This window comes from Argopecten irradians, chromosome 5 (assembly GCF_041381155.1).
Source record: "Argopecten irradians isolate NY chromosome 5, Ai_NY, whole genome shotgun sequence".
NCBI classification, from domain to species: Eukaryota; Metazoa; Mollusca; class Bivalvia; order Pectinida; family Pectinidae; genus Argopecten; species Argopecten irradians.
In genome coordinates this window covers 43,122,562-43,136,464 of record NC_091138.1, presented here as the reverse complement: position 1 = coordinate 43,136,464, position 13,903 = coordinate 43,122,562, and the positions used below count along the sequence as shown (strand labels likewise).

At 34.2% G+C, this 13,903-nt stretch overlaps 3 protein-coding genes across 3 annotated transcripts; 1 reads left to right on the top strand and 2 right to left on the bottom strand.

Annotated features, from left to right (window-relative positions):
• Positions 1-64: 64 nt before the first annotated feature.
• LOC138323947 (uncharacterized) lies at positions 65-3,640 on the top strand. The gene is made up of 3 exons (XM_069268902.1): positions 65-1,379; positions 1,570-1,661; positions 2,139-3,640. Exons 1-3 carry the CDS (start codon positions 1,096-1,098, stop codon positions 2,255-2,257), a joined length of 495 nt encoding a protein of 164 aa, XP_069125003.1. The 5' UTR covers positions 65-1,095; the 3' UTR covers positions 2,258-3,640.
• Positions 3,641-4,427: 787 nt separating this feature from the next.
• LOC138324583 (hormonally up-regulated neu tumor-associated kinase homolog A-like) lies at positions 4,428-8,452 on the bottom strand. The gene is made up of 6 exons (XM_069269634.1): positions 8,288-8,452; positions 7,736-7,897; positions 7,314-7,401; positions 6,930-7,108; positions 6,161-6,531; positions 4,428-5,882 (listed from the first exon to the last, which is right to left on the bottom strand). The coding sequence occupies exons 1-6, from the start codon at positions 8,393-8,395 to the stop codon at positions 5,621-5,623; spliced, it is 1,170 nt and encodes a 389-aa protein (XP_069125735.1). The 5' UTR covers positions 8,396-8,452; the 3' UTR covers positions 4,428-5,620.
• Positions 8,424-12,779, bottom strand: LOC138324433 (uncharacterized). The gene is made up of 7 exons (XM_069269501.1): positions 12,620-12,779; positions 10,318-10,479; positions 9,734-9,799; positions 9,399-9,587; positions 9,083-9,154; positions 8,747-8,879; positions 8,424-8,458 (listed from the first exon to the last, which is right to left on the bottom strand). Exons 1-7 carry the CDS (start codon positions 12,716-12,718, stop codon positions 8,424-8,426), a joined length of 756 nt encoding a protein of 251 aa, XP_069125602.1. The 5' UTR covers positions 12,719-12,779.
• Positions 12,780-13,903: the final 1,124 nt, after the last annotated feature.

The window sequence follows — 13,903 nt, the reverse complement described above, 5'->3', positions numbered from 1 at the left end:
TTCCTTAAAGTTAAGGAATGTTCATGAAACTGGCATTGATTTTTAATTGAACTTTCTCCTTAAAGGCCCACAACCTTTCCGGAGCAAAATATAAAGGTTTCTTAAAGAATATTAATAACATCAGAAAATGCATACCGATGACCTAAAATAAGGTTACGACACCAAACATATGCAAGATTTCCTGCGTAATATATGAAAACAGTGGATAGTCAATTCGCTGTTTTGCCGTCTGGCGCAGTGATAGTCAACTACCGCGCGGTATTTAGGACGACGGTGGGAAACATAATACGACCCGCGTTATGAAAATAAACATTGTATTTATTTTAATCAAATCGTTCAGAAGGTGATGATAAATGTAGTATTAACGGTAAGTTAATAATTTTTAAGACTCTACAAAATTATCGATCTTGTTTTACATTCCCATTTTAAAAATTAAAAGCCGTTTCGGAACGGTAGTGGGCCTTTAAGTCATCGCGGCTATTGTTGGCACCTCAAACAAACAACTAATGGGTGTGATTTGAATTAATTCCATATGTATGTGTCCATAGTACTACACTACCATATTAGGAAATAATGTTTGATTCACCTCTAGTAATTTTCACGTGACTGGTCGTGTTTAACGTATATGGAAATATTTCTCAATGGATTAGATGAAAGGGAAGGTTTTGACATCACAGATATGGATATCAAAGGTCAACTTTAGCCAATAAGGAGCCTAGGACGACCGGGCGATGGTCGAGCATGACAGATGATTGATGGATGTAGATTTCCATGTACGTAGGTCATGTGTTTGGATGACCCTGGATAACCGGGCTGTCATAACTACTGGCGGAATGACGAAAGCAAGCGAAATATATACGAATGAATTAGATCCAACATTCAACACAACTTGTTTGATACTTTATTGAGTAGCATAAGCAACTTACTACAAAATCTACTCTGCTTAATTCTTCTTGCGCAAGATTATTTTCTTTAAAAATACTGAACAAGTCATTTGCTTTGAAATTCTTGAACACTAACATTTTGTTTAGGGGAAAGGAAAAATAACACGATGTATTCATCCTTTTAGTATGCATTATCGGCACATTCATACTGATGATAGACCCAGCTAGTTTTCATCTTTATCGCCAGTTCAGACCAGTAATTAGACACATGACGAAACTAACAAAAATCATCTTTCCACGTACTCATGGAGTCCTGCTGCCTGCACAACAAATTATACACAAAATTCATTTAATACCAAAAGTTCCAGCCATCCCACAGATTCCCGCCGTTCCGTCTCAGCAGCAGATCCTACCTCCTGTGACCGGAGAGTTCTTGCAACTTCGTCGTAATATGATGCAGAAAATTCCAGCAACAGCATCTCAATGCCGTACGAGGTAAATCAATCAATATTCAGTTGATGTATTTGATATACAAGTCAATACTCATATAACTGTATTAATTTCCCGGTTCCAGAGCGTGATAATTTTAGGAAAATGAAAAACAAAAATATTAAAAATATTTGACAGAAATATAAATCTCTGTTTCTGATTTACAACTTAACAAATTGATTACAATTATTTACAGCCGGGGTTGTGCTTCAGGAGAAGAGTGTGTATTCGCTGATCTATGGCAGTGCCCTGACTGGATACCTAACCTTAACTGCCAGTGTCGACAGGGTAAGTCTCTCTTCCAACTATGTATTGTTCTTTGCCGTAAATGTGAAAGACAAATCTACAGTATGTCTTGGTAACTATCAACGAGGTAATACTATTTTGATTTCAAGATAAAGTAGTGCCATGGCGTCGGGCAAGGCGGACCTTAACAGTATACGGTACAGTTTGAAAAATAATTTTGTTCCTAGTACAGTAAGACAGATACTAATCTATCATCATCACTAAAACTATTAACTTAGGAATATGCACTAAAGAAAACTTCTTGTCATTTCTATAAATGCAGTATGTGTATAACGTTCATATCAAAAAATGATTAAATAAAAGTTATAGAAGTGTTCCACAAAACTAATATACGGTCTTTTACGCAATACGATTTTGAAACAGAACTTCTGTAAATATATTTTTGTTATTTTTAAACATTTACAATTATGTAATTAGAGTTATTTTGTTTCTATAAGTTCCTCTTTATTTTAAATATAGGATGTCGCCACCAGAATACATTTATACCGTTCGGACAGACAGTCATCGTGGACAAATGCGGAAAGTGTTACTGTTTAAGTGCGTATGGTTCTCCGGAGTGTTCCTACGAGAGTTGCTGAAAATTTAAAACTACCATTTTGATTTGTGTATACCTATACAAAATGCTTGCTGGACAAGCCGTATTCAGACCAGGGTACATTCGGAAGAAAGTTGCTTGACAACGTTTTTTTTTTTTTATCTAAACAAGTGATATTTAAGTACAATGTAAATATATGTGAACAATAAGAGATGCTGTGAACAAAATACTTGCTGTACAAATTATATTTAATGAACGTTCTCTTTGAGAAAAAAAACTATTATGGCCTCAATGGCACTTGAATTTTATATTTCGTTACAAGTTTTACTATGATAGAGAAGAATTCGCATCTTCGTCTCAAATAGTGCTGAAAGTATGAATGAAAGTTTGTATGGAATTGCGTGAAAACCAATTTATGTAATTTAACAAATATTGTCTATATACATGTAAATATAATTTGATATTTATTTTTAATATGTAATCCATCATTCCTTACTGCTCATCCAATATCTAATTACACATCAACGCCTTATGACTATTTTATATTGTTTTCTACTTTTTAATGAAATTATTTTATTTTTTTTTTCGTTGATTGTTATCTTATGCTACACTAAAATGTCCAGTTGTATCAAATAAACATTGGTGTCGGTAACAAACTTTTCTTTCCCTAAGTCGGTTGGTCATTCGTTCCGAAATCGGACCTAGGTAATATGGGACTACTCAGGTTTTCACTACATCAAATTGAAGCATCCTTATGAATATTCAAAGATCAATGTGGGCTTCCAAGGAAAATTGATACATTCTGTACATAATTAATATTAAAAATTAGCTTTGTACCGCTTTAGTAACATAAAGAGAACGTAGAAGCATGTTGATGTTTTAATTCGATATTATGTAATTTTAACTTGTCTTCATTTCATTCGAGATTATAATTACAATATTATATTTACCTGTTCTCGGTACCAAGTTATCTGAATCCTAGCACTACTACTCTCTGAAATATCTCAAATGACAGGTGCTAAGATAAAATTCATCAAATGAAGAAGTGAGGTTGTCATTGTGACATTGCTAATTAAGTTTGTCTATATGACCCTTACCTTGTACAATTACCTGCTACCATGCTTAAACCTCTGTGGTATTTTTAACAATCAGAAACGTGCATTTTCCGCAAAAAAGTTATCATGACTTGTCATTACGAACACTTCCTCTAGACCATCAAAATGGGGAGGTTTCAGATGGGCGATTATTTTTTCTAATCACGGCGATGACGAAGACAGCAAAGTCGATGCGACACCTTTGACATTTGGGATATTTCAGAGAGTAAGTGACGTTAGGTTTCAGATGACTTGTTGTTACCATCCCAGTTAGAAATGCATCGTAGCCTAAGTGTTACATTGGGTCTATTGTACTGTACATTAAAAAGTAAAGTGTGTACTAGGCCTTTGTTGTACCTGTTCATCGTTAGTTATGAGTTATACTTAAATAATTCAAAATTTCTGCAAATTTTCATTGGCTTCAAATTTTTACTTTTTCAGCCAATAAAGGAACAAATGGCGTCTCAGTTAGTAACGTCGCTTCTGATTGGCTTAGATTACAGCGTGATGATTTCATAGAAAAACGAGACAAAAATTAATTTTGATATTGAAGAGATCAGTTTTAGTAAATTAAATTATAAGGATTGAATCTTGTTTTCGTGAAATCGACCAAAGCAAGATTCAATCCTTAATTGTGTGTTTATAGACACTATAACTAATTACAATTTTTAGTTCTCCATCGACAGATGAGACATGTATTTCTCATCAAGTTCTCAAGAGATCTTTCTCAAATTTCAAATTTATATTTCCATAGGATCCTAGTTATGCATATTACATTTTGGGACCGATATGTCAATAGGATGGCCGACAGGCAGCCATTTTTTATTTTAATAGTTCTTTTTTAGTTATATTTGACATGTAGAGTTCGTTGAGTTATCACAAAAGCATTTGATCAGAACAAAAATTCTAGATTTCATTGCATTATCTACCTAACACGCCATTGCATGCCTAGTATTTTGACCATCATTAATATGGCACTGGAGTTAGGAGACATACGACGGACGAAGCCAATGGCGATATCGCGGGTATAACTCCTGGGTAAAATGATCTAAAAACAACTTGACACAATCCTTACATTTATATATTTTATTATCAACATATGTAAATATTAATTGCGGTTGTTGTCATCAACATTGAAAATAAATTATCCAAAACGAAACTTTATAATTACTGATATTTAAAGATTTAAAAATATTATCAAAAACTGATATTATATAATTAAAATTATGAAATTTAAAAAAAAATGAGATCAATCATCATCTAGTAACATTTACTGTGAATATTGAAGTTCACATAGAAAACATATTGTAAAAATAAATTTCCAGCAATTACTGAAATTCTTTTAAAATAAAATATTGGTAAATTTCAAACTACTAGCTAACAAATGTTATAAGGTATCAATATGACAACTGTCTACTATCCATACAGACAGATATTAGGTAATTGTAAATGTTAAATGAGATATATTGTAAATACACAAAATAGTAGCATCACTTCAACTTGAAATTAATGTTTAGATAAATTTTGAAATTAATTTTGTATAGATAGTTTTCCATTTTAAGCTATTAGATCATTCGGAATATTTTATAGTAATTTTATTGGAAAATTGAGAAAAAAGGTAAAATTCCTGGTTCCACAGTTGAAACAATAGCTGATACACAATACTCACGTTACACATATTAATTGTGTTTACTTGTGTTCAATCTTTATAAACAGTTACATGTGATGTTGTGAAACATTAATGAAGAAAAATAAATGAAAAAAGCAAAATAAATAATCAGAACACTACATAAATTAAACAATAACTAAATAATCATTTATGTGAAAGATAGAAAGTCTCAGATAAAGCAATATAAATAATTAGAACATTACCAATCCAATTTACCCATAATTATAAATTTTAAAGTGGCAATCTCTGTTGTACAGCAGGCCAAGTTTACGGGCTTATTCCATCCACGCCAGTGACTTACGATCTTACAACTTTTCACAGTGTGCCAGAGGATCGCATCCTGTTCTGTACAGCACGGTATGCCACACCCACCCATCTAAAATCACCGACCCACACTGTTTCGAACGTTATTGAACTTAAGATGTACATGAAATATGTATAAATATTGATTTGAAAAACAATCAACCTTAAAAAATACAATGTAAATGTGAATATCTGGGGGGAAAACACCTATTATTATGAATATTGAATAAAAAATATTTTATAATATATCAAATAGTGAAACAAATAACTTTCAAAAGTAAAGTGTAAACTTAACAATAATATATACAAAATGTAAGTATCACAGTACATAGTGAGCTATCTATTTCAACAATACCATTAATTCCCCGGCCATGTGAGGAGGTAATGGTCTCTCCACAGGATCATGCTGTTTGCATCTGTATACAAGACTATTGAGCTTGTTGACAGAGAAATATTCCAGAGTATCGCCTAGACTATATACGTCCGATGCAGGGGTTGTTGGATTGTGGTTCCTTACCTCTGGAGCCAGATGGAAAGACCTAGATGTGTCCCCTTTGTAGGTCTTTTCAAATCCACAAGAGGCGTGGCCAAAATCAATGAATCTGTAATACAAAAGTTAAATAACAAAAGGTGAAAATAAGATCATTGCTGATATCAAATTTTAAAAATTGAAGATCTCTATATTCCAAATGCTCTTTTGTTTCATAAGGAAATTATTCCGTAGAATAATATCCATAGAAACAGCAGTTATCTTTGAAAAACTCAGATGCAATGATGCAATTAGCAGCATGTGTATTCCCCATGTCACCGGTTACACATCTATCTATTTAGCATATTATTCGTTATGTTCAAAGTACTTCAAAACATTACGATAACTTACTTTGCTCTGAGGTCAGTGCCGTATATGATGATATTATCGTCTTTTATGTCGTTGATTAGTACTTTCTTCTGGTGCACGCTGTGTAGTCCAATGACAAGTCTTAATGCTATTGATAGTTTGTCTTTTTCACTAAGGTCATTCTTCTCTAGACGTTTACGTAGGGTGACCCCCTCCCCCACCATTTCCATCACGAGGTAGATCTCTCTGGGATCTACGGGGTTGGGGAGAAGCCCGAGAAGTTGTGGCGTAAAGCCTGTCGTGTTTAGTAGTTGTAAATACCTCGCCTCGGCAACTATGTGTTTGATATCTTCATTATGATAGGCTTTGATGGCCACCCTTTTGCCCGTGACGAGGTGTTTTGAAGTAAAGACCTGAAAATGAATTGTAGAGACTTGTTCAGAAGTTCATTATTTCTGGATAAAACTACGATTTCATTTTCTTGTTTTCTTATGAATACTAGACATACATTTATTGTTGGCATCGCAATGTTCAATCCTTTACATAGTGTGATGACTCCTGATTTATTTCATGATTTATAATATTAAATATTAATGTTTAAGTAATAAGGATAGTTGATGAACGTCTTAGACACCGTATGTTTGCGTTTTAATTTCATATAAAATAATGATATTCTTCAGATTTCAATGAAACGATACCCTGTTTGGCAATATTGAAATATTATTTAATAATTTCTAATAATTAGGATTAATGAGGTAAAAACATCTGCTAAAATTTACTTCCTTCTTCTCGAGAAGTTATTGCTACTCACCGACCCAAACACACCGGATCCCAGGATATTTAGGCCTCCATTCTCTGGGTTGATTTCATTCAAAAAGTCAACGCTTGACAGTATCTCAATTGTTGCGTCGACGGTTCTGACTTGGTTTCCAAGGACAGAAAAGTTGAAGTGGGAATGTTGGTACTGGTATTCCATGCCACCTATTAATACTAAATCAACGGACCATTTTCAGTAAAGTAATATTTTTTGAAGTTCATATAAAAGCATAATATTCATCAGATTTCAATGAGACGATACCGTGTTTGGCAATTTTCAAATGTACGTATCAAATAATAATAATTAAAAAAAGAAGGAAGTCTCTTACACTTTGTTTACAAATTAATTAGACTCTTGTTTACACATGACTAAACATACCACACAAGCTAGTTGAAGTTTGCTGGTGCACTACACGGGGCGAATCCATAAGCGCCATCAGCTCGTTTTCTATTGCTGCCATGGAAATCTAAAAAAAATCCAATATATACAATATACAAAAGTCCATTAGTATACAACATGTCAATTTTTCACCATTTTAGAATTGCCTGAACTATTTCATCAATTCACAGTTGATAATGATATGTACGTGTTACATCACTGAACTTTTTACATAATTTTAATTCGAAACAATCCACAATGATAAGACAACACGTGGTTACGAGCGATCAGAGCTTGTGCTATACTTGTTTATTAAAAACATATCATCATCCGAATAATTATATTATTGATCAATTATTTCTCTTGTTCATGTTTATTTATGTATTTTAATATCACTGGACAGTTGACCAACATTAACATACTGCGTGTGAACTTCCAGCAATCACATTTCCTGGTGCTGATGTGGATCTGTGTGAACTTTCCACATCAGAATAATAAATCTCAGTTGATGATGCCACCAGAGAGGCATTCAGTATCGCAATGGATGATCTACTCGATGCCGAGGATCTTGGAGTCAAAATTACCTGAAGAATCAAACATTCAATATCTAATTACATGTATTGTGAAACATATACCACATCCATTTTTCAGAAGTGGTAAGGTGAAACGCCATCTTCAAACATTTTGAAAATAGCAACATCAATTTACAGTTTATAACGTGGAATTGTCACATTAATGTATTTTTTTTATTTTGAAACTATGCATAGATATATATATATATATATATATATATATATACGAAAACACATAGCAGCAAACAACAAGACTTGAGCTATACAATACTTATCTGTGAAAACCATATAATCCTCCGAATTTAATTAATTCATAGACTTCGGAATACTTTGCATTTTTGATCAAATGGTTTTCTTTCATTCTTTGTGATATTACTGAACAGTTGACCACCATTAACATACCGAGTGGGGATTTCCAGTAATCACATAATTTCCTGATGCTGATGTGGATCTGTGAGAACTATAACTTTCCACATCAGAATAATGAAGATCACTGGAAGAAGCCACCATAGAGGAACTCGATAAAACAAAGGATGATCTACTCGATGGCGATGATCTTGGGGTCGTAATTACCTGAAGAAGCAAGCATTCATACAAAACAACAGATTTTGTCATTCATCCCACCTCGTTTTAAGTTAATTTAATGCATTACTGTAAGCAATCACATTATTATGATATTGCTTTTATCTCCTTTGATTTTTCTTATAAACATCTTTAAACCTTTTGCCGTTTTCGCTTTTGCTAAAAAAACCTAAATATTGACTAAATTGCATCGAATTTGCTATGAAATTATAAATACGCGGGCGTCATTATCTTATTAATTGACCTACATTACATTTGTTCCGAGAAGATTAATAATACTTACGGAATAGGGACTTGTAGACAAAACACTGATGGCTGCAGATAAGGATGTTAAACTGTCTACACCAACCAAAGAGCTGCCTTCAGAGTACACAACACTTGTTTCCTCAGATATCTCTGGTGCAATGTTCACCTGGAAAAATAAAAATGGTCAACATCCTGTTCTCTTACCGGTTTTTAAGTTTATATAAATTGGAAAAACAAATAAAATTATATTTTCTTATCAACGGATACAGGTTAAGAATCACATTAGGCTATATCAGAAGCGCGAAAGTTTTAAAATTTAAATTTGCATAATTTATCTTTGGAAAAAAAAATGAAATATTTCAGCTGTACCTCTCGTGGTGAAAAACTCGGACTAAACATCCATGGTTCAATAAGAACAGACTGGCTTCCTTCTTCGTCTCTCTGAAGAAATCAATTAGTATTTCTTTTAATATGTTATATTTGACAATTTACTTACCAAACAGCTCATTTGATATCCATGCACAGCGTATTATTTATAGGTAATAGCTATATATATATAGTATCTTTAGATGAGAATACTGAAGTTCTTTGAATTTGAAATATCTATCATTACTCGTTTGAAAATTATATCTTCAATACGCTGATTCATTATACATATACACAAACAAAAATATTTCAGCTCTACCTGTCGTGGTGAACAACTTGGACCGAACATCCACGGTTCAATTAATACAGACGGTCTCAGTCGTCTTGCTTCATCAAGGCTTTGGAAATCCAGAGCAAGTGCAATGAGATTTTCTTCATCCAACATTGATGGTAACCGGGGGACGTCCCCAAATGTACCGGGTCCAAGAAGATCGTGAACTATGTTTCTCTGGAAAGAATAATTTATCTATTGTTTTAGCATCATATTTTTGACGATTTGCAGACAGTAATAGAAAAAGTAATGAACGAGAAACCTGTACAATAACAATATGTAATACAGAAAATAGATACTCGTTATATAAACATAGTGTTTACCTGTACAGGTGTGGGCTTGCAGGTCATCACAAGGAACTTTTCTTGTATCATGTTTCTCCGGAATGTCTGTGAAACAGATGGACAATCTTGATTACGTGTTTTATTCTAATAATGAGTGACTAAATTGAGATTTTTAGTGAACATATTTGTCAGACAAATTTTAGCATGTGCATTCTTAAGGTAAAAACAAATTGCATACATTATGTTGAAATTTGCTTTTTTTTTTTTTTTTACAAAATACTCCATCTTTTACAATTCGAAAAGATACTGAACTTTACGTTAACAAATGTTTCTCAAACCTAAAGAAACCCCGGCTAGACACCAGTATGATAACAGGGTTCTAGAGTTAAGGTAACTCTTCTCTATTTCAGATACAGTAAAACCTTTGTGAGCGACCACCTCTGTACAAATGTATTAAGATCACAAACACACTAACAACAGTTCTTGTGGTCCAAAATGACCAATTTCAACACAACTTGGCCTGTGCAGAAAGACCACTGGCTCTAAAGACTTTGACTCATGGTTGTTTTTTATAGACAAGACTGTTAAACTTAACTCAGTTTTATATCAGGATTCGTGCTTACCTTGCTTCTGTTGACTGCTCTTGAGTCTGACCTTGGGTCAAGCACGAGACTTCCAAGGTCAAGTGGTGCCGGATATTTTGACGGTTGACACACGGACACCATGACCCTCTTTTGTATCCATCCTGGTCTCGGACGGCATTGCTTTTGGCTTGGTATAACATTCTGTTACAAAAAACGTATTGTCTCAATGAAGCGATAATGTTAGAAAATTGAATATAGTTAATGAAGGAATGGAAAGCATGTACATGTTTGTACAGTTATGGGATCACCAATTCTACACTGTTTGCGGTGTTTCAACGATGAGCGATTTGTGCGGTTTGGATCGTGTGCGCACATAATATCGTACAGATCGCATCTTTATGCGTTTCGTACCGCACACCATACACCGCAGATTTTGGGACTTAGCAGTCGGAAATAGAGAACCACGTAAGTCGCCGGTTTAAAGAGAAATGGATGGGTTTTTTTACATAATAGAATGGCTTGCTGAGTAGTCATGATGATGTTTAGCTATATAGGTACGGTACTGCACGGACAAAAGTTCGTCTACGTGATATTTTGTAAGCTTTGAATAAAACCCAACCAACATATGCTTACGATGCATACTCAATTTCCTTTTGCAATTTCTTATGCGTCAACAACAATCGCTCTCGCACAGAAGCCGTTTCCATCGCTCATCCTGCATGCACGATATAGCCGTACCGACAACATCGCATAGACTTCATCCGCACACCGCACTTCATGTAACGTTGTGCGTTCACAAAAATTTAACAATTATCTAAGAATAATTCGAATTACAACAGCCTACCTAGTCTGAATACTTTGACAATTCATATTGTTTAATAAAAACGTCCCATCTTAACCGTATTAAAACAAAGGTCAAAACGCACATCCCTGGCGTAAACCTTATTTCCTGGTTACGGCAATATGAGCTGTAGTATCTAATCGGACTAGACCACACAGTGAAACATGTTCAGGGGCGTAGGAAGCGTTGGAGCAGGGTTGCACAATGATATGACGACACAATTATCAGAATTATCATTTATAAATGCAGGTTACTTTAAATCGAAAAAATTTCAATGGTAAGAACGCTTTAAAATTATTAAAATACATCGTAAAACTCATCTCAGCCATTCTAAATCTTTTTTTTTCCCCGAGGGAGACCCCCGGACCCATAACGCCACAATCTCGCGCCTTCGGGTGCTCGCAAATTCATCAAATGCATCGCAAAAACTCATCTTAGCCATTCTAAATCGTATTTTTTCCCGGGGGAGACCCCCAGACCACCCAAACACCAAAATCTCGTGCTTTCGGGCAATCGCAAAATCATCAAAATACATTGTAAAACTCATCTCAGCCATTCTAAATCGTAATATTTTTCCCGGGGTCGACCCCCAGACCCCAAAATCTCGCGCCTTCGGCGCTCCCACGCAAATTTGGCCAATTTGCGTATTCGTTAATTTCCATTTAGCGACCTCACTATCTATAAATGTGTACAAGGATTATATTTAATGATTTATGAAAAAAGTATATAAAGTCTATATTGTTGTGTGTTGAATTAATCTCCTCCTGTAGGTGCGGCGCGAGGGGGGTGGTGGTTACAAAATATTGAGGACCTTTGCCCCCCATTACGTTTCATCTTCCTACGCCACTGATGTTTATAACAATCACGCTTGCAACAAATTTTATCGTGATAACGTTTTAAGTTTGATTTCCAGTCAAAGGTCAGTTACAATTCGTCTGTCTACATCCCAGACCTTCTGAATAAAGACTAATTACCTGCAGTACAGTGATGTAACTTGCAATATGTGTATAACGAACTATGTTTATAACGAAGTGATTACTTTGGTCCCCAGAGATAGGTTCGTTTTAACCGGGTTTTAGTATACTCTTTTATGAAACAAGCTTATACACTCTCAATGTTCAATGAAACATCGATAACTCGAAGTCAGCGGAAACTTGATAAAACTAGTAATAGTCGAGTATGATTAAAATGTTCTCGGATATATACGGACAGTTTTTCTGGACTCTTTGAATTCAAAAAGGAAGTTCTTAATTAATTAGCTGCTTCAAAATTAGCATTTATAGATTTTATAAAATAAAAATTCAGTAATTTATTATTATGAATTATAATTAAACAATAGCAGCCAAATAATTTCTTGTTTAATGTTAATTTAGCGTTAAGTGCGCAATTACAAGTCTCGAAATAATTTGACGCAATGAAGAGTAACAAAGAACAACTCAATATTAACAAGTATAATAAACAATTCAACATTAATTTCTCACCAGTTTTTACAAGACTTACCTTATATCGTCTTTGAATTTCACTTGAAATATTGTTAATGTTGTTTCGATTAAAATTCAGTTGCTGCCTCAACTGATAACGAACGTCAAACAGCTTCATTCTTGTTTCTTAAAATGTGCGTTCTTCGTCTTCCATTTACCGCATCTTTTGGTTGTTAGGCTTCGGCTAACTATGACGTCACGATAATTATTATGTCACGCGCTATAAGTCACATGGTTACATCAGAGGGATCTTGTTTGTGACGTCACATAAGGTAGCAGACGACAATTTGCCTGACTGACTAATGTCTTTTAATAGGTTTCGGGAAAAAAAGAAATCTATAAATCCGATGTTTGTATTTTAAGAGAGATACATGTTTCATTGTTATCTTAATTATGAAGAAAACTTTGTATTCGCATTTCTGTATCGATCGAGCATATATGAACAGCAGTATGTTTCTAGTTTAAAACGTATTAATTGCTTATTTCAATTCATACATAAATTGCAATAATACATTTGACGGGAGAGAATTCCATTCCAAGTCATTTGTTGCCAAACGGGGATATGTCACCTGCTATAGCAGATATATCAGTAAAATAGTAAATGGACCATGGCATAATCCTACGCGTGTAGAGAAAATAGATTGCCGAATTTGCAATGTATTCCGCTCTTTTATCAATGCACACAGGTCTAAAACTAACACGATCACGTGATATAGAATTAACAATAGAAAATACAAATACTAAAATAATATTAATGAGCGGACTATCGAGGTCTCCCACAGGGTTTGTTCAGAGGCGTTTGGCTCTAAAGACATTTCTTTCTCTCCATGACACAGTATTATTATATATGTCTATAGAGCCAAACGCCTGTGGTTTGTTTTAATTTTCGGAGGCAATAGAAGCGAGGTATCTCTAGCATACTAAATGGGACTTTTTTGCTGAATTACGTCCCTTTGAACAGAGTGTATAGGCGGGGAAAGTACAGTTGGACTTACATGTATTAAACTTAGTTTTAATGAAATATGAATGGATAGAATTATTTAGCTATTTTCTATAATACAATGACTAAAAAACATTTTAATGTCTTCATGTGGTGTTTTGGTCGTATTTTCATAAACATATATACATAGAGATTGGCAACTCCTCCATTTCTACGATCGGCAGATGTACCTCTGTATGTGCATGGGGGTGTTAAGATAAACTCTTAAATAGTTGAATATAGAAGAATAACTTTGATATGTTGCAAAAGTTCAGTAATTTTCAGATGGTTTGAGTACGATTTTGGATAGAAAAAGTAATATTT

Excerpts from the sequence above, each read along its gene's own strand:
- LOC138323947 (XM_069268902.1), top strand. The coding sequence starts at position 1,096 with ATGATAGACCCAGCTAGTTTTCATCTTTATCGCCAGTTCAGACCAGTA. Across the intron at positions 1,380-1,569 it reads GCATCTCAATGCCGTACGAG|CCGGGGTTGTGCTTCAGGAG; the intron begins GTAAATCAATCA and ends AATTATTTACAG. Across the intron at positions 1,662-2,138 it reads TAACTGCCAGTGTCGACAGG|GATGTCGCCACCAGAATACA; the intron begins GTAAGTCTCTCT and ends TTTTAAATATAG.
- LOC138324583 (XM_069269634.1), bottom strand. The coding sequence starts at position 8,395 with ATGGTGGCTTCTTCCAGTGATCTTCATTATTCTGATGTGGAAAGTTAT. Across the intron at positions 7,109-7,313 it reads AACTTCAACTAGCTTGTGTG|TATTAATAGGTGGCATGGAA; the intron begins GTATGTTTAGTC and ends CCGTTGATTTAG. Across the intron at positions 5,883-6,160 it reads GGCACTGACCTCAGAGCAAA|ATTCATTGATTTTGGCCACG; the intron begins GTAAGTTATCGT and ends TTTGTATTACAG.
- LOC138324433 (XM_069269501.1), bottom strand. The coding sequence starts at position 12,718 with ATGAAGCTGTTTGACGTTCGTTATCAGTTGAGGCAGCAACTGAATTTT. Across the intron at positions 9,155-9,398 it reads CAAGTTGTTCACCACGACAG|AGAGACGAAGAAGGAAGCCA; the intron begins GTAGAGCTGAAA and ends TGATTTCTTCAG. Across the intron at positions 8,880-9,082 it reads CGAGTTTTTCACCACGAGAG|GTGAACATTGCACCAGAGAT; the intron begins GTACAGCTGAAA and ends TTATTTTTCCAG.